Below are 25499 nucleotides of genomic sequence, written 5' to 3' on the forward strand. Positions count from 1 at the left end.
AGCGGTGTAACCCTGCGAGCAACAACCACAAAGCCAAAGAGAGAAAACGCACAAAAGACGTGTACAAAGCAATAATAATAGTTAATCCTGCGGCAAATGGCCCGAGCAAAGGCCTCAAGCCTTATCCGGGGGGATATCAAAACTATGCAGGAAAATGTAAACAAAGGGGCACAAACCGCAAAATTACGGGATCTACAGACAAATCATCCAAATAGTAACAGAGCGATAAAAAAGGTGACATATTAGACAACCCCGCCCAGGAAAGAACTAAAATGTTTCCCACTGCAATAACTTTACTTCTCCATGTATAAAATTTTCTCCGTACATGTCCCCCAAGATCCGCAAAAGTACCACACCACAAGATGGCGCTACACAACACCGATCAGCATAGTAATCATATAAAGGAAATGAAGCAATGGTGGGAAGACAAGTATCACAATAATACTCACCGTCCACATAGCTGCTCAATCTGGGGGCACAAACAAGAAACACAAAGCCAAATCAATAACCAACCAGGCCATGGGGACCCCCGGCCGCCTACTGGTGAGGAAACACAACACGAATATAAGGAACATAATATATCTGAGCTTCCTCAGAAAACATCCCGGCATAGACCAACTCTTGGGGAAGGATAGGGGTAAATGAGACAGAACTACCCTGGTTCCTTCTTTGGAACTATCCAAAGGAGAAATGTGCATGTCAAGAAATGGGGAGTGGAGGCTAAAGGGCAGGGGCACCTAAAAGGGGGCCACCACCCTTCCCCGGGAAACTTATTTCTATATATTTTCCAAAGGACACTGGGATGGCCTATTGCAACTGTCCTGAAATACAACCCACACTATTAAACACACATGAAATAAGGAAACAAAACCTAAAAATTGAACACAGTTAACAACCTTAGAAGGATAACCCCAACCCCATGTCTAGAGCACTCACTGCCATCATTTCATCTGCAGGTGCTATCTTAGAAGGATAATAGGAAGCGGGACAGAGACATACAATACGCACATGTGCGCCCCCCACAGAAGAGGCATTAGAGCTTATACTTACAGAGGCAGCGTCCCTTATTGCAGAACCATCAGCTCCGGGTCATAACCAGAACCTGTACATGGTGTCGTATCACCACCAGAAAGGCCACCTGTGTCTTGCGTGAAGAATAAATTGCCTCCCGATATGTGAACATCCCAAAATAACACATTTTCACCCATCACATCTCAAAACAGAGAAAGCCTTGGGGTATTTATTAATAATCTCAGCTCCTTCATGTTAGGGACTTGGGTCCGTGTTGATAGAATGACTTGTTCCTTATCTGCTGTAAGCAGTTCTACTGACAAAGGACCAGATATCAATGTAAGCATTGGCCCATATCCTCTCCCCAATCTATATGGGCTCCATGCGGGCTGCAGTACATTATACACAGTCCTTATGGTCACCTGAGTGCACAGGTGCCGGAGCCGCGCTAATATCTACCAGAGCAGAGGAAACCCGTGTAATAAGGTCATTAGAGTGGGGACTATTCTGTCTCACCATGTAATCGCTCCCACTCCCGCAGCACCTCCATATTGTAGCTCAGCAGTTGGTGCAGGAATAGAAGGACGATCCACAGGAACTGCAGCTGGAACTGAAGTCACTGGAGAAACCAAGCCACGATCCGGGAATGACCCACTGCGGTCCCGCATATGCCGTCCACGGCTTCATGTACCAGTCATCGTCTTAGCGCTCAGGACCCACCGGAGATGATGGGGAGCGCCGCCTTGACGAACTGGACAACCTGGCCGCCGCCTGCGCCAGGTTGAATTAAACTCCGCAGAGCCGCGGCGGGAGCGCCAGCGTAACTCCCGGGCGGAGGAAGGGGATTATGGGTATGAGATCTGTGACCATGGGGAACATCATGGGGTGATACTGAAGTGACCGCAGCCCCTGGCTACAGGGGAGCGACAGAAGAGGCCGACACAGCAAGTGAGGGTTAATTACAGCAGCCCCCTGACTGGGGAGGGCTATACTGACATCTTCTACAAATACAGCACATGAGGGGTTAATTGCAGCAGCTCCCTGACTGGGGAGGGCTGTAGTGACATCTTCTACAAATACAGCACATGAGGGGTTAATTAGAGAAGCTTCCTGCTAAGCAGAAAACTGCAGAGAGAGCCTCTACAGCTGCAGCATGTGAGGGGTTAATCCCAGCAGCCCCCTGACTATGGGGGTGGGGGGGACTGCAGTGGTATCTGCCACAGACACAACTACTGGGGACTTTACTGACCCCCCAGAAACCACCTGAGAAGGTGCAGGGGCATCCTCTGAGGACTGAGCACAACTAGTATGAGCTCCTATTACTACTGTGGGAACTACAGGAGAAATGATGGGAGTGGTAGTGCAGGGAGAGATAATGGGAGTGGTAGTGCAGGGAGAGAGAATAGAAGAGCATGGAGCTGCAGACTCTGAGCAGGGACATGGAGCTGCACATGTGGTTAGTGAAGGAGCAGAGACTAGAGCAGATTTACTACAACTGTGTCTCTGCCTCCAGCTCCATGTATGTGATTACATGAGGAGAAGCAGCTACTGCAGGGTCTCCTCACCTCATGAGAGGCCTGGGGGTGGGGATGGCCGGGGTGAGGCAGGAGCTGGGAGACTACATGGCCTCCTGCCTGGGGATGGAGCAGACACTGGCAGGAGATGATTCCTCACCTTCAGTGTCTGGATGGGGCCTCCATAGATACACAGGGGCCTGAGCCCTGGACACAGCACAGTCCTGCAGCGCACACCAGCCTGACCCCAGGAGAGGGACAGCTTGAGTGTCGCCTAAAAGAGGGAGATATCCTTGAGTGATCAGTCATATATATACCCTCTGGTCCTGTAGGAGGGGAGGACATTATGAGGTAAGCAACAGGGGAGGAGTGAGAACACATCTTAAAGGCACAGATCACCAACCCTCTATTAAAGTGCAATAGTACCCAAACTTTTACCCCTTTGCATCTAATAACATCAGCCCCCAGTCTAGGGGTACCTTCCTTAAACAGTCAGGTGTACCCCACATGTAGTAGATGTGTCCTGCAGTCCTATGTAACAGCACAGATAACACAGTGATATCTCTGAGTACAGATCATGTAGTAGATGTGTCCTGCAGTCCCATGTAACAGCACAGATAACACAGTGATATCTCTCTGAGTACAGATCATGTAGTAGATGTGTCCTGCAGTCCCATGTAACAGCACAGATAACACAGTGATATCTCTGAGTACAGATCATGTAGTAAATGTGTCCTGCAGTCCCATGTAACACCACAGATAACACAGTGATATCTCTGAGTACAGATCATGTAGTAGATGTATCCTGCAGTCCTATGTAACACCACAGATAACACAGTGATATCTCTGAGTACAGATAATGTAGTAGATGTGTCCTGCAGTCCTATGTAACACCACAGATAACACAGTGATATCTCTGAGTACAGATCATGTAGTAAATGTGTCCTGCAGTCCCATGTAACACCACAGATAACACAGTGATATCTCTGAGTACAGATCATGTAGTAGATGTATCCTGCAGTCCTATGTAACACCACAGATAACACAGTGATATCTCTGAGTACAGATAATGTAGTAGATGTGTCCTGCAGTCCTATGTAACACCACAGATAACACAGTGATATCTCTCTGAGTACAGATCATGTAGTAGATGTGTCCTGCAGTCCCATGTAACAGCACAGATAACACAGTGATATCTCTGAGTACAGATCATGTAGTAGATGTGACCTGCAGTCCTATGTAACAGCACAGATAACACAGTGATATCTCTCTGAGTACAGATCATGTAGTAGATGTGACCTGCAGTCCTATGTAACAGCACAGATAACACAGTGATATCTCTCTGAGTACAGATCATGTAGTAGATGTGACCTGCAGTCCTATGTAACAGCACAGATAACACAGTGATATCTCTCTGAGTACAGATCATGTAGTAGATGTGACCTGCAGTCCTATGTAACAGCACAGATAACACAGTGATATCTCTCTGAGTACAGATCATGTAGTAGATGTGACCTGCAGTCCTATGTAACACCACAGATAACACAGTGATATCTCTGAGTACAGATCATGTAGTAGATGTGTCCTGCAGTCCTATGTAACACCACAGATAACACAGTGATATCTCTGAGTACAGATCATGTAGTAGATGTGTCCTGCAGTCCTATGTAACACCACAGATAACACAGTGATATCTCTGAGTACAGATCATGTAGTAGATGTGACCTGCAGTCCTATGTAACACCACAGATAACACAGTGATATCTCTGAGTACAGATCATGTAGTAGATGTGTGCTGCAGTCCTATGTAACACCACAGATAACACAGTGATATATATGAGTACAGATCATGTAGTAGATGTGCCCTGCAGTCCTATGTAACACCACAGATAACACAGTGATATCTCTGAGTACAGATCATGTAGTAGATGTGTCCTGCAGTCCCATGTAACACCACAGATAACACAGTGATATCTCTGAGTACAGATCATGTAGTAGATGTGACCTGCAGTCCTATGTAACAGCACATTGTGAGTCTTGGGCTGTGATGTAGTTGGACACATCTGGGCCGGTTTCTCCTATGGTTCCGGATCTTTTAGTGGAGATGAGGGGAGAATACGGCAGGGACACTCGGATAATGTCTTATAAAGTCGCCCAAACTGAGGTGACACCGGGATAAGGGGGAGGTTTAGTTCTTATATATAGAAAAGTTTATTAATGAATTAGGAAGGTGAATACTTAACCCCATCACTGCCGGATCCTGATGATCTGTATATAAGGGATAAGGAGTCCTGTATGTAGGGGGATGAGGTCCGGGGCGACGCTCCCTATCTCAGGGGGATCGGTCACTCACAGGGGGTAATAAACCTCCTAATAGATAAGTCCCTCAGACATCATCCATCTATCATATTACCTCACACATAAGCGTCTTATAGTCGTTTCTTATATTAACCAATCAAAGCTTAGATATCATATTAATGATCAGTGACAAAATACAAGCTGAGCTCTGATTGGATGCTAGAAGCTGAGCCGTGATTGGCTGCTTTCCCCCCAGTAGATTGCACTTTGATAAATCTTTATGTACATAAGTCTGGATCAGCTCATTGACATTTCCCCCAATCAATAATTGTGTGGGCTGAGGTCACCCAGGACTATATAAGAGGCTCCTATCACCTCTGGGGATACGGCTGGTGAATATCCCTACAGCAAGGTAAGATCTCCCTGATATTAGTTATTAGCACTAGATCTGTATATTATTGGGGGGGGGGGCTGCCCGGATGTAGCAGAGTCTGTAACTACAGATGTAGCAGAGCTGGTAGTGCTGGAATATATCCTGTATACATTGTATCACACAGGTGCAGCTATTAGTAGTAACCTGTGCAGTGTCATGTGTAGGGGTCAGGGTGGTGGGGGGCTCTGGACAGCACTGCTGGGGGCTCTCATACTGGAAGAGCTTTATATACATAAATACAGCACAAGAACCATTCAGGCGCACCGTTTTTGCGCCATTTTTGCGACTAAATGCCAAACTAGCAGCGCAGTAAAAATAACCAGCTTTCCCTCATACATCTTACCAATCCAGATGTTTTGCTGCGCCTAATGATATTCATTACTTGCAACTTTTTCATTTAGGCGCAAAAACGGGCGCAAAAACACTCCAGCCCGAAGGTGGCATTAACTGAGAAGTAGCACTGAGCCCCTTTGCAGAACAGCTCATTTCTAGCAGCAGAGCTCAGCCAGACAGTGCAGACACTAGAACAGATAATACATACATTACATACACTACAGACACTAGTACAGATAATACAGACATTACATACACTGCAGACACTAGTACAGATAATACAGATATTACATACACTACAGACACTAGTACAGATAATACAGACATTACATACACTGCAGACACTAGTACAGATAATACAGACATTACATACACTGCAGACACTAGTACAGATAATACATACATTACATACACTGCAGACACTAGTACAGATAATACACACACTACATACACTGCAGACACTAGTACAGATAATACAGACATTACATACACCGCAGACACTAGTACAGATAATACACACATTACATACACTGCAGACACTAGTACAGATAATACAGACATTACATACACTGCAGACACTAGAACAGATAATACAGACATTACATACACTGCAGACACTAGAACAGATAATACAGACATTACATACACTGCAGACACTAGTACAGATAATACACACACTACATACACTGCAGACACTAGTACAGATAATACAGACATTACATACACTGCAGACACTAGTACAGATAATACAGACATTACATACACTACAGACACTAGTACAGATAATACAGACATTACATACACTGCAGACACTAGAACAGATAATACAGACATTACATACACTGCAGACACTAGAACAGATAATACAGACATTACATACACTGCAGACACTAGTACAGATAATACACACACTACATACACTGCAGACACTAGTACAGATAATACAGACATTACATACACTGCAGACACTAGTACAGATAATACAGACATTACATACACTGCAGACACTAGTACAGATAATACAGACATTACATATCTCTGCAGAAACTAGTACAGATAATACAGACATTACATACACTGCAGACACTAGTACAGATAATACAGACATTACATATCTCTGCAGAAACTAGTACAGATAATACAGACATTAGATACACTGCAGACACTAGTACAGATAATACAGACATTACATACACTGCAGACACTAGAACAGATAATACAGACATTACATACACTGCAGACACTAGAACAGATAATACAGACATTACATACACTGCAGACACTAGTACAGATAATACACACATTACATACACTGCAGACACTAGTACAGATAATACAGACATTACATACACTGCAGACACTAGAACAGATAATACAGACATTACATACACTGCAGACACTAGAACAGATAATACAGACATTACATACACTGCAGACACTAGAACAGATAATACAGACATTACATACACTGCAGACACTAGTACAGATAATACAGACATTACATACACTGCAGACACTAGTACAGATAATACAGACATTAGATACTCTGCAGACACTAGTACATATAATAGATACATTTACAGACAGGAGCTGCAGAATCTATTTACAGTTCATCACCTTCTATTTACAAAACATGCTGCAAAATCTTCAGCTCAAGGCAAGAGAGAAGAGAACTTTGCAGAATGTTGCAGATACTACAGACAAGTGTCCCCCATGTAATTCTGCACAGTATCACCAGTGTGTCTGAGGGGGATACTGTGCAGAATTACAGGGGTGCAGCAGGAGATCAGCACTGGGGGATCCCCCCCCAGGAGAAGCCCCTGCTGAGGAGGTAACTGGGTGCAGGGTGTCACACACCTGGGTGCTGCTGAGGACATCACTGGGTGCAGGGTGTCACACACCTGGGTGCTGCTGAGGAGGTCACTGCGTGCTGGGTGTCACACACCTGGGTGCTGCTGAGGAGGTCACTGGGTGCTGGGTGTCACACACCTGGGTGCTGCTGTGAGTGTCATTCTGGGCTGTGGGAGAAGCAGAGAGGAGCGTGTAGCAGGATCACATGTAAGAGCCTGAATCTAACATTGCGCCTAAACTGTGATAAAGTAAAGTGATTAATAAGAGGCAGGAAATTACCTGATCACAGATGGTTGTAGCTTGTGATAATTCTGGAAAAACAGTGCGCCAGAATTTAGGCGCAACGACTACACTTAGGCGCACAAAAGTGATAAATGTGGCCCTTTATATACATAAATACAGCACAAGAACCAGGATTAGACTTTAGATACAGCACCAGAACTGGTCTCAAATCACAAATACAGTAGAAAAAAAGCTCAGTATATAAATGCATCAGAACCAAGTTCACGGTCCAGACTCAGTATATTAACCCCTTAACGACTTGGCCATTTTGCACCTTCCTGATAAAGCCCTTTTTTTTAAATCTGACACTTTAATATATCCGGGTGATTTTGAGATTGTTTTTTCGTGACACAATGGGGGACGTGTATTATCGTATCTGCGCCTAAAAAAAGGCCGGGATCTTTCGGGGTTTTTTTTTTGGGCGCAGAATTGTAGCGGATCATTTATTGTGAGTTTGCGCCAGAAAGAACAGATATTTCCGACTATCCTGACTCCTCTGTCTTTTTTTGGCGCAAGTGGGCGTGGCCCAACTTTCCACATTATCCGTCACATTTATGTGTATTTTGTCGGCATTTTTAGGCGCAATTTTTGGCGCACAATAGACCAGGAAAAAATTGGTCAGAGATCAAAATTAAAGGACACCTGTCATCAGGTCTGTGTCACTAGTCCTGTCACCTCTACCTGTTGGAGCAGCTCACAAGGATCCCATCCCAGCCTTTATCTAGTTATTTCATACATTATTCATTGTAAAATCATCTATTCTTTATCATGTAAATGAGGCTGGTCACATGGTCAGAGGCAGTGATGTCACCCCTGTTACCCCTCCCCTCTCCTCCCCCTGCTCATGTCTGTGTGTAATGTATAGTAAAGCATGGCTAGTGTGTGTGCTGCATCTGCTGACATGCTGCATCCTCCTAATATACAGGTGAGAGACACAGACATCAGCTACACATGAATCTGACATGTTCTGCTGTAACATGGCTGCCTGGAGCTGCTGTATCTCTCCTATACACACACACACACAGGCTGCAGGGGGCGTGGCCACCAGCCCCAGGAAGCACATCATTATACAGCCTCACATCATTATACAGGCTGTCAGTCAAGCACTGGGGGTGTGGCTGTGCCTCCCACTCATGAATAGAGTGGACAGCTCGAATATGCTAATGCTTCATTGGACATTTCACAGGTCATTTGCATACAGCTTTAGGACCTCATTGCTTAGGTTTACAGGCATGTAGAGGGACAATGAAGGGATAGAGGCAATGCTCTCTAATGGCAGTTTATGAAAATATATTTAGTTTAGGGGGGATATTTTGCATGACGGGTTCTCTTTAAGGCGCAGTCCATGTAAGATTCTGGCGCACATCTCATTGATGTCCGCATTTTTATGCACCACTTCAGTACATCGGGCGGTGCTTTCCGGAGACTGATCTCCAATGCCAACAGTCGTGCTTGCGCCAGAATTAGAAAATCCACCCCCAATTTGCTTCATGTTAGTGGAGAAATTTACGCAATATATTTAGTATTTATTTATGAAAAAAATGGAAATTTGGTGAAAATTTTCCCAAAAAAGTCACTTTTACCCCAAATTTTTCTTAGCCACAAGTGTCAAAAGATGAAACAACCCCACAAAATGTGTAAAACTATTTCTCCCGGATGTAGAATTGCCCCACATGTGCAGATAAAATGTATGGGTACGGAGTAGAGGGAAAGAGGGATGTTTGTCTTTTAGAACCCAGACATTTTTTACATGGGTCAGGATGCATTTGGAGAGCCCTAGTGTTACCAAAACAGAAGAGAACCCCAACAAGTGACACCAATTTTTGGAAAGTACACCCTTGGAGAATTTTTCAAGGTGTAATATGTGGTGCAGTGTAATACAAGTGGTGTAGTGAGCATTTTGAACATATGGGTGGTTTTCCAAATATAATGTGCTATGGATGCCCAAGATGGAAATTGCAATTAATTTTGTAATTTTTATAAGATTTTATTACTCAGGAGTTGTATGGTATATCCTGAAATACTCCTTCATGGAGAGGCCAGGTTTCTCAGGGCAGGTCTCACAATGGTATATAGTGTCCTTCCTAACCAGGGGCGGACTGGGAATTTAAAGTGGCCCTGGAAAAAACTGTAAAAGTGTCCCCATTGTGTGGGCGGGGTCAAAACAAGTAGGCGTGGCCTTGTGATGTGGGTAGAGTTACTAAACTCCATACAAACTGTTAATAGATACTAAAACGAACTACAATAGCTTCTCCAATAAACAAGAATGTAACTACTATAATACTACTGCCCCTAAGTAAAATATATTATAATACTGCCCCCTATGCACAAGAATATAACTACTATAATACTGCCCCCTATGTACAGGAATATAACTACTATAATACTGCCCCCTATGTACAAGAATATAACTACTATAATACTGCCCCTATGTACAGGAATATAACTACTATAATACTGCCCCCTATGTACAAGAATATAACTAATATAATACTGCCCCCTATGTACAGGAACATAACTGCTATAATACTGCCCCCTATGTACAGGAATATAACTACTATAATACTGCCCCTATGTACAAGAATATAACTACTATAATACTGCCCCTATGTACAGGGATATAACTACTATAATACTGCTCCCTATGTACAAGAATATAACTACTATAATACTGCCCCCTATGTACAAGAATATAACTACTATAATACTGCCCCCTATGTACAAGAATATAACTACTATAATACTGCCCCCTATGTACAAGAATATAACTACTATAATACTGCCCCCTATGTACAAGAATATAACTATTATAATACTGCCCCCTATGTACAAGAATATAACTAATATAATACTGCCCCCTATGTACAGGAACATAACTGCTATAATACTGCCCCCTATGTACAGGAATATAACTACTATAATACTGCCCCTATGTACAAGAATATAACTACTATAATACTGCCCCCTATGTACAGGGATATAACTACTATAATACTGCTCCCTATGTACAAGAATATAACTACTATAATACTGCCCCCTATGTACAAGAATATAACTACTATAATACTGCCCCTATGTACAAGAATATAACTACTATAATACTGCCCCCTATGTACAAGAATATAACTAATATAATACTGCCCCCTATGTACAGGAACATAACTGCTATAATACTGCCCCCTATGTACAGGAATATAACTACTATAATACTGCCCCTATGTACAAGAATATAACTACTATAATACTGCCCCCTATGTACAGGGATATAACTACTATAATACTGCTCCCTATGTACAAGAATATAACTACTATAATACTGCCCCCTATGTACAAGAATATAACTACTATAATACTGCCCCTATGTACAAGTATATAACTACTATAATACTGCCCCCTATGTACAAGAATATAACTACTATAATACTGCCCCCTATGTACAAGAATATAACTACTATAATACTGCCCCCTATGTACAAGAATATAACTACTATAATACTGCCCCCTATGTAAAAGAATATAACTACTATAATACTGCCCCCTATGTACAAGAATATAACTACTATAATACTGCCCCCTATGTACAAGAATATAACTACTATAATACTGCCCCTATGTACAGGGATATAACTACTATAATACTGCCCCTATGTACAGGAATATAACTACTATAATACTGACCCCTATGTACAGGAATATAACTACTATAATACTGCCCCTATGTACAGGAATATAACTACTATAATACTGACCCCTATGTACAGGAATATAACTACTATAATACTGCCCCCTATGTACAAGAATATAACTACTATAATACTGCCCCCTATGTACAAGAATATAACTACTATAATACTGCCCCTATGTACAAGAATATAACTACTATAATACTGTCCCCCATGTACAAGAATATTACTATAAAACTGCCCCCTATGTACAAGAATATAACTACTATAATACTGCCCCCTATGTACAAGAATATAACTACTATAATACTGTCCCCCATGTACAAGAATATTACTATAAAACTGCCCCCTATGTAAAAGAATATAACTACTATAATACTGCCCCCTATGTACAAGAATATAACTACTATAATACTGCCCCCTATGTACAAGAATATAACTACTATAATACTGTCCCCCATGTACAAGAATATTACTATAAAACTGCCCCCTATGTACAAGAATATAACTACTATAATACTGCCCCCTATGTACAGGAATATAACTACTATAATACTGCCCCCTATGTACAAGAATATAACTACTATAATACTGCCCCCTATGTACAAAAATATAACTACTATAATACTGCCCCCTATGTACAAGAATATAACTACTATAATACTGCCCCCTATGTACAGGAATATAACTACTATAATACTGCCCCTATGTGCAAGAATATAACTACTATAATACTGCCCCCTATGTACAGGAATATAACTATTATAATACTGCCTCCTATGTACAAGAATATAACTACTATAATACTGCCCCTATGTACAAGAATATAACTACTATAATACTGCCCCTTATGTACAGCAACATAACTGCTATAATACTGCCCCCTATGTACAAGAATATAACTACTATAATACTGCCCCCTATGTACAAGAATATAACTACTATAATACTGCCCCCTATATACAAGAATATAACTACTATAATACTGCCCCCTATGTACAGGAATATAACTACTATAATACTGCCTCCTATGTACAGGAATATAACTACTATAATACTGCCCCCTATGTACAGGAATATAACTACTATAATACTGCCCCATATGCACAGGAATATAACTACTATAATACTGCCCCCTATGTACAAGAATATAACTAATATAATACTGTCCCCCATGTACAAGAATAATACTATAAAACTGCCCCCTATGTACAAGAATATAACTACTATAATACTGCCCCCTATGTACAGGAATATAACTACTATAATACTGCCCCCTATGTACAAGAATATTACTATAATACTGCCCTTTATGTACAGGAATATAACTACTATAATACTGCCTCCTATGTACAGGAATATAACTACTATAATACTGTCCCCTATGTACAGGAATATAACTACTATAATACTGCTCCCTATGTACAGGAATATAACTACTATAATACTGCCCTCTATGTACAGGAATATAACTACTATAATACTGCCCTCTATGTACAAGAATATAACTACTATAATACTGCCCCCTATGTACAGGAATATAACTACTATAATACTGCCCCCTATGTACAGGAATATAACTACTATAATACTGCCCCCTATGTACAAGAATATAACTACTATAATACTGCCCCCTATGTACAGGAATATAACTACTATAATACTGCTCATATGTACAAGTATATAACTACTATAATACTGCCCCCTATGTACAAGAATATAACTACTATAATACTGCCCCCTATGTACAAGAATATAACTACTATAATACTGCCCCCTATGTACAAGAATATAAGAATATAGCTACTATAATACTGTCCCCTATGTAAAGGAATATAACTACTATAATACTGCCCCCTATGTACAGGAATATAGCTACTATTACTAGTAGCCAAACCCCCCCCCCCCCAGTATACAGTCAGCGTGCCACGCCGGTTTACATCCAGCCCACTGTAGTATATATATATATATATATGTATCCGCCCAGTATACAGCCAGACAGCTCCTGCCCCAGTGTACAGCCCCTGCCCCAGTGTACAGCCAGAAATCCCATAGCCCCAGTATACAGCCAGAAAGCCCATAGCCCCAGTATACAGCCAGAAAGCCCATAGCCCCAGTGTACAACCTGCCAGCCCATAGCCCCAGTGTACAGCCAGACAGCCCCTGCCCCAGTATACAGCCCCTGCCCCAGTATACAGCCCCTGCCCCAGTATACAGCCAGACAGCCCATAGCCCCGGTATACAGCCAGAAAGCCCATAGCCCCGGTATACAGCCAGACAGCCAATAGCCCCGGTAAACAGCCAGACAGCCCATAGCCCCGGTATACAACCAGACAGCCCATAGCCCCGGTATACAGCCAGACAGCCCACAGCCCCGGTATACAGCCATAAAGCCCATAGCCCCGGTATACAACCAGAAAGCCCATAGCCCCGGTATACAACCAGAAAGCCCACAGCCCCGGTATACAGCCAGACAGCCCATAGCCCCGGTATACAGCCAGACAGCCCATAGCCCCGGTATACAGCCAGACAGCCCATAGCCCCGGTATACAGCCAGACAGCGAATAGCCCTGGTATACAGCCAGACAGCCCATAGCCCCGGTATACAGCCAGACAGCCCATAGCCCCGGTATACAGCCAGACAGCCCATAGCCCCGGTATACAGCCAGACAGCCCATAGCCCCGGTATACAGCCAGACAGCCCATAGCCCCGGTATACAGCCAGACAGCCCATAGCCCCGGTATACAGCCAGACAGCCCATAGCCGCGGTATACAGCCAGACAGCCCATAGCCCCGGTATACAGCCAGACAGCCCATAGCCCCGGTATACAGCTAGACAGCCCATAGCCCCGGTATACAGCCAGACAGCCCATAGCCCCGGTATACAGCCATAAAGCCCATAGCCCCAGTGTACAACCTGCAAGCCCATAGCCCCGGTATACAGCCAGATAGCCCACAGCCCCGGTATACAGCCAGACTGCCCATAGCCCCGGTATACAGCCAGACAGCCCATAGCCCCAGTATACAGCCAGATAGCCCATAGCCCCGGTATACAGCCAGACAGCCCATAGCACCGGTATACAGCCAGATAGCCCACAGCCCCGGTATACAGCCAGACAGCCCACAGCCCCGGTATACAGCCAGACAGCCCACAGCCCCGGTATACAGCCAGACTGCCCACAGCCCCGGTATACAGCCAGACTGCCCACAGCCCCGGTATACAGCCAGACAGCCCACAGCCCCGGTATACAGCCAGACAGCCCACAGCTCCGGTATACAGCCCATAGCCCCAGTATACAGCCCATAGCCCCAGTATACAGCCCATAGCCCCAGTATACAGCCCACAGCCCTGGTTTACAGCCAGAAAGCCCATAGCCCCGGTGTACAACCTGCCAAGACCCCAAAACTTCATCATCTCTACTGCATCTACAGGGGTACACCTAGAGAATGATGAAGCGGGGTTTTGTGCAAAAAATTGTTGGGCATATAGATTTGGGAGGTCCTCAGAGAAAAAGAATTTGAAAAAAATCTATTTCAGTGAGGCCATCAGTGTCAAAATGAATTCCTGAGCTGCCCACGAACAGATCGGCCAATCAGATGTCTATGGGAGGTGGCATGAAGCCACCAGACATGCCCCCTAAAGATGATGATTGGTGCTGTCCTAGACAGCACAAGTCATCATCCTGTGTTAACCCCTGCATGCCCCCTGATGATGTTTACTGCTGCTATTGGCTGGTCGCATCGACCAGCCAATAGCATCGATCATGAAATGGGGGTTGCCACGAAATTCTTCTGGTCCACGAGTCTGCACACTAGTACGGACTAATGTGTGTCTTTAAGTCACTAGTCCGTAAGTGTGTGTCGTTAAGACTAGTGCACGTCGTTAAGTCACTTTCCGCCGCGCCGTACTAATACTGCACAAGTCGTGAAGGGGTTAATACCATACCCAAGGCCGGCACATAAAATAGCACCAGAACTAAGATTACTACATGAAATGATTAACAGAACCAGGCTGAATACATAGATACAGCACAAGAACCTTGTGCAGACTGTATATATACAGCACCAGGCTTTGTACACTCACCGGCCACTTTATTAGGTACACCATGCTAGTAACGGGTTGGACCCCCTTTTGCCTTCAGAACTGCCTCAATTCTTCGTGGCATAGATACAACAAGGTGCTGGAAGCTCCTCAGAGATGTTGGTCCATATTGACATGATGGCATCACACAGTTGCCGCAGATTTGTCGGCTGCACATCCATGATGCGAATCTCCCGTTCCACCACATCCCAAAGATGCTCTATTGGATTGAGATCTGGTGACTGTGGAGGCCATTTGAGTCCAGTGACCTCATTGTCATGTTCAAGAAACCAGTCTGAGATGATTCCAGCTTTATGACATGGCGCATTATCCTGCTGAAAGTAGCATCAGATGTTACAGGGTACATTGTGCTCATAAAGGGATGGACATGGTCAGTAATAATATATTCCCCACACCATGACACCACCACCACCAGCCTGAACCGCTGATACAAGGCAGGATGGATCCATGCTTTCATGTTGTTGACGCCAAATTCTGACCCTACCATCCGAATGTCGCAGCAGAAATCGAGACTCATCAGACCAGGCAACGTTTTTCCAATCTTCAACTGTCCAATTTCGATGAGCTTGTGCAAATTGTAGCCTCAGTTTCCTGTTCTTAGCTGAAAGGAGTGGCACCCGGTGTGGTCTTCTGCTGCTGTAGCCCATCTGCCTCAAAGTTGGACGTACTGTGCGTTCAGAGATGCTCTTCTGCCTACCTTGGTTGTAACGGGTGGCGATTTGAGTCACTGTTGCCTTTCTATCAGCTCGAACCAGTCTGCCCATTCTCCTCTGACCTCTGGCATCAACAAGGCATTTCCGCCCACAGAACTGCCGCTCACTGGATGTTTTTTCTTTTTCGGACCATTCTCTGTAAACCCTAGAGATGGTTGTGTGTGAAAATCCCAGTAGATCAGCAGTTTCTGAAATACTCAGACCAGCCCTTCTGGCACCAACAACCATGCCACGTTCAGAGGCCACAAATCACCTTTCTTCCCCATACTGATGCTCGGGAGAACTGCAGGAGACTGTCTTGACCATGTCTACATGCCTAAATGCACTGAGTTGCCGCCATGTGATTGGCTGATTAGAAATTAAGTGTTAACGAGCAGTTGGACAGGTGTACCTAATAAAGTGGCCGGTGAGTGTATATTAATACAGCAAAGAACAAGGTTTAAAGTATAAGTGCAGCACCAGAACCAAGCTCATAAATATAGCACCAGAAACAAGCTCAGTATATTAACACAGCGACAGAAGCAGGCTGACCACAGAACTACAGAAAAAGAACCATGATCAGTACAGAAATAGAATCGGGTTCAGAAAGTAAATATCACCAGAAAAAGATCAGACCACACATATAACAGAAGAACCAAGCTCAATTCATATATACAGTACAAGAACCAGGCTCAGTACATACCATTAACTTTGTACATAAATACAGTACTAGAACCAGGCTGAGTACATGATACAGTACCAGAACCAGGCTGAGTACATGATACAGTACCAGAACCAGGCTGAGTACATGATACAGCACCAGAACCAGGCTGAGTACATGATACAGCACCAGAATGACTTGTAATGTACATGTTCCCCAGACCAGCCAGTATTGTATCATTGTAGCAGCGCGGGGGCTATTATATATGACAGGTCCATCTATTAGCGTTACAGCCTCCATTATCAGGACTGATAGTATTACTGGTTCTGTTACCTCCTGGATCAGAGCTGGAATTAGGCGTCACATGATCTGTAGGTGACATTAATGGTGACCAGGATGTAGGAGGGTCTGAGGGATAACATTGTACAAACATTGTAGAAATATAGAGAATATACATAGACCTCGTCTTCTGATATCAGGACATGTTCTCCTCTGCAGGATGAAGCTTCTGCTCCTCGTGGTCCTGGTGTGGACGGCGTCTGATGAGGCTTCTGCAGGTTCAGTAACTTCTCTCCTCAGCCGCTTTATAATTATATCCTCCTCTAATATCAGTGATAAGTAAGCAGGGGCGTAACTAGGATAGGCTGGGCCCCATAGCAGATTTCTGCATGGGGCCCCCCTTCTATATATATATATATCAGGCACACGTCTGGCGCACTGGAGAGGAGAAGAGGTGGTCGCGGTTCACCACTCCCCTCTCCATAGAGAATAGAGCCGCATGGCTGTTCTTACGGCCATAGATGGAGCACGCTCTCTCTCTTTTGCTCGAAACAGTGAGTACTCGTTGTGGTCACCGTACCGAGCCCAGGCGTATAGAAGCTTATGGGGGAAGTATATCCGGCAGCAAATTTGCAGCCAGATATACACCCCCCATATGTTCTTGTGAATGTACCCCTATACAGACATGTTTATACGCAGAGTATATACAAACTCATTCAGTATATACCCACATACAGTACACACATTATATACATATACAATACACACATATATACACATACAGTATACACTGACCATATATACACATATATGCAGGATAAAAACACCATATACACACATGCTGCGTATACATACAGAATATACACACATACAGCAAATTAACACACATTCAGTATATACAGCATACATACTTACCATATACAAAGCATATACAAAAACACACATACATCATATATATATATATATACTTAAATGTGCACATATATATGCTTATATAAATACAGTATCTGCTTCTATGCATTTATACACAGTATATACATATATATACACTGTAGATGCATATATACACATATATATAGTATTAAAACATATACACAGTATATACATAAATATACACATAATATGCATATATACACATATACACAGTATATATACATAAATACACACAGAATATGCATATATAAATAATATATACACATATACACAGTATATATACAGTATATACACAAATACACACAGTATATACATATACACAGTATATATACAGTATATACATAAATATACACATAATATGCATATATACACATATACACAGTATATATACATAAATACACACAGAATATGCATATATAAATAGTATATACACATATACACAGTATATACATATATATACACAGTACATACATATATATACACAGTATATATACAGTATATACATAAATACACACAGAATATGCATATATAAATAGTATATACACATATACACAGTATATACATATATATACACAGTACATACATATATATACACAGTATATATACAGTATATACATAAATACACACAGAATATGCATATATAAATAGTATATACACATATACACAGTATATACATATATATATACACAGTACATACATATATATACACAGTATATATACAGTATATACATAAATACACACAGAATATGCATATATAAATAGTATATACACATATACACAGTATATACATATATATATACACAGTACATACATATATATACACAGTATATATACAGTATATACATAAATACACACAGAATATGCATATATAAATAGTATATACACATATACACAGTATATACATATATATATACACAGTACATACATATATATACACAGTATATATACAGTATATACATAAATACACACAGAATATGCATATATAAATAGTATATACACATATACACAGTATATACATATATATACACAGTACATACATATATATACACAGTATATATACAGTATATACATAAATACACACAGAATATGCATATATAAATAGTATATACACATATACACAGTACATACATATATATACACAGTATATATACAGTATATACATAAATACACACAGAATATGCATATATAAATAGTATATACACATATACACAGTATATACATATATATACACAGTACATACATATATATACACAGTACATACATATATATACACAGTATATATACAGTATATACATAAATACACACAGAATATGCATTTATAAACAGTATATACATATATACACAGTATATATACAGTACATACATATATACACACAGTTTATGCATATAAGTACATATATACACACAGATAAATACATCTTTATATACTTACCTTTCAAGAAGTTTGGGGGCTGTATTGGCGTCAGGTGGGTGCCCGGTGCCATTCAGACGGCACGGGGGGGGGGGGGCGCGAGCGGGGGGGGGGGGACGAGGGTGGGCGAGCGGGGGAGGGGGGGCGAGTGCGAGCGGGGGGGCCAAAACGAGCGGGGGGGGGGCGAGACAGGGGGGGGGCGAGTGCGAGCAAAGATGTAGCGGGTGGGTCAGAGATGTAGAGGGCGGGTCATTGAGATGAGCGGGCGGGTTATTAAGATCAGCGGGCGTGTCAGGGGGATGAGAGGCTGGAGATCCAGGAAAGAGTTGGGCAGACCAGGAGAGATGTGGGCGGTGGCCGGGACACAGTGGGAGGGGCCCGGGGGCACGATACGGCAGGCACCCGGCAGTGCAGCCTCCCCTGCCGTGGCAAAGCACTAGTCTGCAGGGAGTGGGACCGTGCATCCCCGGGCCCCTGAACCTCACGGGCCCCGTAGCAACCGCTACGGCTGCTACGGCGGTAGTTACGCCACTGTAAGTAAGATATGTGGGAGGAGCGGTGGGAGAGGAGCAGCACAACATCTGGTTTGGAGTCTCTTAGTGGTTGGGTCTTGTCTGGGGTCTCTGTTCTTTGGTCTGGGGTCTCTGTTCTTTGGTCTGGGGTCTCTGTTCTTTGGTCTGGGGTCTCTGTTCTTTGGTCTGGGGTCTATACTTGTTAAGGACATCTGATCCTGGTTCTCTAATCTGTGCTCTGGTTTGGTGGTCGGAGTTTATACAATGGCTGATCCTGGGTCTATATTCATTCCTTGGTTTGGGGTCTAGAGTATCTGATCGTTAGTCTTTTTTTATTTTGTGATCTGGTTTGGGGGCTGAATTCATTTAGCGGATCTTTTCCTGGTCTCATAATAATCTGTGTCCTAGGATCCTTATTTTATAGGGTGTTTGGGGTCTACCTTTATTTTTTTGGTTTGGGGGTCTGTACTTATGTTATCTGATATTGGGTCTCCTTTCAGTTTGTGATCTGGTTTGGGGTCTGTATTTGTTTAGGGCTTCTTAACCTCTCACTTTTTATTTTTTCATTTTGGGTGTCTTAATATCTTCATTAAAACCTACCACTTGAAGTGGCAGGTTTCTGATGGAAATACCGGGCACCAGCTCAGGGTGAGCTGGTGCCGGAGCTTATTTTCGTTAGCGTTTTAGACCGCGGTATCGCAGTTTAAAACACTTTTTAAACTGTATAGCCGGCGCAGGCTTCACTTCCTATGTAGCCGCGCGCACGGTAAGCGCCGAGCGCGTACCTGCCTGCGCCGGCTATAAAGTTTAAAAAGTGTTTTAAACTGCGATACCGCGGTTTAAAACACTAACGAAAATAAGCTCCGGCACCAGCTCACCCTGAGCTGGTGCCCGGTATTTCCATCAGAAACCTGCCACTACAAGTGGTAAAGAGAAAAAATATCCTTCATCTAACTGCTTAAGCCTAAAAGTAGATCGCAATTCACATGTAAGATCAACAAATTTCACTGTATTCCACACTATATTTAAAACTATAAATATAAATGCATCTTTTTTCTATTTCTATATGAATATATAAAAACCATGTTAATTGTTATATCTATTCTAAACACAAGCCTCGGTTTCATGCATTACGTCTTCTCCGAACTGCTACGGATATGACGTTAATCAGCCAACAGGTGCATGCAGGTAATTTAAATGACTTACAACTAGAGATGAGCGAACACTAAAATGCTCGGGTACTCGTTATTCGAGACGAACTTTTCCCGATGCTCGAGTGCTCGTCTCGAATAACGAACCCCATTGAAGTCAATGGGAGACTCGAGCATTTTTCAAGGGGACCAAGGCTCTGCACAGGGAAGCTTGGCCAAACACCTGGGAACCTCAGAAAAGGATGGAAACACCACGGAAATGGACAGGAAACAGCAGGGGCAGCATGCATGGATGCCTCTGAGGCTGCATAATCGCACCATTATGCCAAAATTATGGGCAACAGCATGGCCATGACAGAGTGACAGAATGAAGCTAGATAGCATCTAAAACATCCAATAATTGACCCTGACACTATAGGGGACGGCATGCAGAGGCAGCGGCAGCAGGCTAGAGAGTGTCATGGCGACATACCCTAAATGGACTCAGGCTTCAAACCAATGGGTGGCAGAGAGGAACCAAAGGAGGTGAGCAAGAAGCGCTCAAATAATATCGGTACATGATAAAAGTTTGCCAGTATATTTTGTGGATTACACAGCAGGGTGGCGACAAAGTTAACATGGAAGCCATGAAAACAACCCAAAATTCTGCCTGACACAGCTCGTTTGATAAGGGGACGATGTATGGAGGCAGTGAACTAGTAGTAGATTAAAGGTGCTGCAGTTAAAACTATGTTAGTTGGATCTTGGCATGGAGCTGGCGCTCCGCTGCCAGGCGAGCTTTCGCCAATCCAAGCCCCTGTCTATAGGCTACTCCCCAAACAGCACTTCTAAGAACCTTTTGTATAAGATCAAGTGTAGTAGCGTTCTTATAAGTTTAGGATATGGCGGGTGAGGGGAATGTAAACAGATGCGCAAGAAGCGCTGAAATAATATCCCTAAATGGTAAAAGTTTGCAAGTATATTTTGGGGATTACACAGCAGGGTGGCGACAAAGTTAACAACTTTGATGTGGAATGCCCTGTAATAGCTCTTGGGCGGTGTGCCTTTTATCGCCTAGGCTCAGCAGTTTCAGCACCGCCTGCTGTCGCTTAGCGACGGCACTGCTGCTGTGCCTAGAGCTACCGACTGATGGCGCCATGCCCACGGATGGTAATTCGGAGGAGGAGGAGGTGGAGGAGGGGTGGGAGGAGGTATAGTAGGCCTTTGAGACCTGGACCGAGGTAGGCCCCGCAATTCTCTGCGTCGGCAGTATATGACCAGCCCCAGGGTCAGACTCGGTCCCAGCCTGCACCAAGTTAAGTGTAGTAGCGTTCTCATAAGTTTGGGATATGGCGGGTGAGGGGAATGTAAACAGATGCGCAAGAAGCGCATGATGCGCATGGAGCTGGCGTTCCGCTGCCAGGCGAGCTTTCGCCAATCCAAGCCCCTGTCTCTAGGCTACTCCCCAAACAGCACTTCTAAGAACTAAGATCAAGTGTAGTAGCGTTCTTATAAGTTTAGGATATGCCGGGTGAGGGGAATGTAAACAGATGCGCAAGAAGCGCTGAAATAATATCCCTAAATGGTAAAAGTTTGCCAGTATATTTTGTGGATAACACAGCAGGGTGGCGACAAAGTTAACAACTTTGATGTGGAATCCATGAAAACAACCCAAATTTCTGCCTGACACACCTCGTTTGATAAAGGGACGATGTATGGAGGCAGCTATATGGACGACTTTTGGAGGTAGCAATGGAGACAACGTGTGGAGGCTGCTATGGAGACAATTTAATTTGGATAGTGCCTGTATGTGGCAGTCCCAAACATTTTTCAAACCAGAGGAGCAGGTAGGTGGCCCTCCAGTAAAATGGGATAGATTGAGTGCCTGTATGTGGCAGTCCCAAAAATGTTTCAAACCAGAGGAGCAGGTAGGTGGCCCTGCAGTAAAATGGAATAGATTGAGTGCCTGTATGTGGCAGTCCCAAAAATGTTTCAAACCAGAGGAGCAGGTAGGTGGCCCTGCAGTAAAATGGAATAGATTGAGTGCCTGTATGTGGCAGTCCCAAAAATTGTTCAAACCAGAGGAGCAGGTAGGTGGCCCTGCAGTAAAATGGAATAGATTGAGTGCCTGTATGTGGCAGTCCCAAAAATTGTTCAAACCAGAGGAGCAGGTAGGTGGCCCTGCAGTAAAATGGAATAGATTGAGTGCCTGTATGTGGCAGTCCCAAAAATGTTTCAAACCAGAGGAGCAGGTAGGTGGCCCTGCAGTAAAATGGAATAGATTGAGTGCCTGTATGTGGCAGTCCCAAAAATGTTTCAAACCAGAGGAGCTGGTAGGTGGCCCTGCAGTAAAATGGAATAGATTGAGTGCCTGTATGTGGCAGTCCCAAAAATTGTTCAAACCAGAGGAGCAGGTAGGTGGCCCTGCAGTAAAATGGAATAGATTGAGTGCCTGTATGTGGCAGTCCCAAAAATTGTTCAAACCAGAGGAGCAGGTAGGTGGCCCTGCAGTAAAATGGAATAGATTGAGTGCCTGTATGTGGCAGTCCCAAAAATTGTTCAAACCAGAGGAGCAGGTAGGAGGCCCTGCAGTAAAATGGAATAGATTGAGTGCCTGTATGTGGCACTCACAAAAATTGTTTCAAACAGAGGACCGGGTAGGTGGCCCTCCAGAAAAATTAAATGCATGAAGTACTATAGCAAGAGCCAGTGGGCCCTGTCAAAAAATAGCCAGTTTCCTCTGCTTTACTGTACAAAGAGGAGGAGAAGGAGGAAAATGAGGAGGAGGAGGAGGAGTGGATCAATTATTCAGGTTGAGCTTCCTTCACCTGGTGGAGATTGGAAATTCTGAGAAATCCAGCCTTTATTCATTTTAATAAGCGTCAGCCTGTCAGCGCTGTCAGTCGACAGGCGTGTACGCTTATCGGTGATGATGCCACCAGCTGCACTGAAAACCCGCTCGGACAAGACGCTAGCGGCAGGGCAGGCAAGAACCTCCAAGGCGTAGAGCGCCAGTTCGTGCCACATGTCCAGCTTTGAAACCCAGTAGTTGTAGGGAGCTGTGTGATCATTTAGGACGATGGTATGGTCAGCTACGTACTCCCTCACCATCTTTCTGTAAAGATCAGCCCTACTCTGCCGAGACTGGGGACAGGTGACAGTGTCTTGCTGGGGTGACATAAAGCTGGCAAAAGCCTTGTAAAGCGTACCCTTGCCAGTGCTGGACAAGCTGCCTGCTCGCCTACTCTCCCTCGCTACTTGTCCCGCAGAACTACGCACTCTGCCGCTAGCGCTGTCAGAAGGGAAATACTGTTTCAGCTTGTGCACCAGGGCCTGCTGGTATTCATGCATTCTCACACTCCTTTCCTCTCCAGGGATGAGAGTGGGAAGATTTTGCTTGTACCGTGGGTCCAGGAGAGTGAACACCCAGTAATCGGTGCTGGAATAAATTCTTTGAACGCGAGGGTCACGGGATAGGCAGCCTAGCATGAAATCTGCCATATGCGCCAGAGTACCAACGCGTAAGAATTCACTCCCCTCACTGGCCTGACTGTCCATTTCCTCCTCCTCCAACTCCTCCAACTCCTCTTCTTCTGCCCATACACGCTGAACAGTGAAGGACTCAACAATGGTCCCCTCTTGTGTCTCGCCAACATTCTCCTCCTCTTCCTCCTCATCCTCCTCCACCTCCACCTCCTCCGATATGCGCTGAGAAACAGACCTCAGGGTGCTTTGGCTATCAACAAGGGAATATTCTTCCCCCGTCTCTTGTGACGAGCGCAAAGCTTCCGACTTCATGCTGACCAGAGAGTTTTTCAACAGGCCAAGCAGCGGGATGGTGAGGCTGATGATGGCGGCATCGCCACTGACCATCTGTGTTGACTCCTCAAAGTTACTCAGCACCTGACAGATATCAGACATCCACGTCCACTCCTCATTGTAGACTTGAGGAAGCTGACTGACCTGACTACCAGTTCTGGTGGAAGTTGACATCTGGCAGTCTACAATCGCTCTGCGCTGCTGGTAAACTCTGGATAACATGGTCAGTGTTGAATTCCACCTCGTGGGCACGTCGCACAACAGTCGGTGAGCGGGCAGTTGGAGGCGGCGCTGCGCTGCCCTGAGAGTGGCAGCATCTGGGCTGGACTTCCTGAAATGCGCACAGATGCGGCGCACCTTCGTGAGCAAATCAGACAGATTGGGGTATGTCTTGAGGAAACGCTGCACTATCAGATTTAACACATGGGCCAGGCATGGCACATGTGTCAGTCTGCCGAGTTGCAGAGCCGCCACCAGGTTACGGCCGTTGTCACACACAACCATTCCCGGCTTGAGGTTCAGCGGTGCCAGCCACAGATCAGTCTGCGCCGTGA

The 25499-nt window shown here is 44.0% G+C and overlaps 1 protein-coding gene across 1 annotated transcript in view; it reads left to right on the forward strand.

Moving 5' to 3' along the window:
* LOC140122764 (fucolectin-like) overlaps positions 1 to 25499 on the forward strand; it is a 64505-nt gene that overhangs the window by 26737 nt on the left and 12269 nt on the right. The window contains exon 3 of the mRNA XM_072143960.1: positions 17360 to 17418. Coding sequence (XP_072000061.1) covers positions 17361 to 17418 — 58 coding nt within the window. The 5' untranslated portion in view covers position 17360. The remainder of the gene's footprint in view (positions 1 to 17359; positions 17419 to 25499) is intronic.

Source organism: Engystomops pustulosus, chromosome 3 (genome assembly GCF_040894005.1).
Source record: "Engystomops pustulosus chromosome 3, aEngPut4.maternal, whole genome shotgun sequence".
Classification (NCBI taxonomy): domain Eukaryota; kingdom Metazoa; phylum Chordata; class Amphibia; order Anura; family Leptodactylidae; genus Engystomops; species Engystomops pustulosus.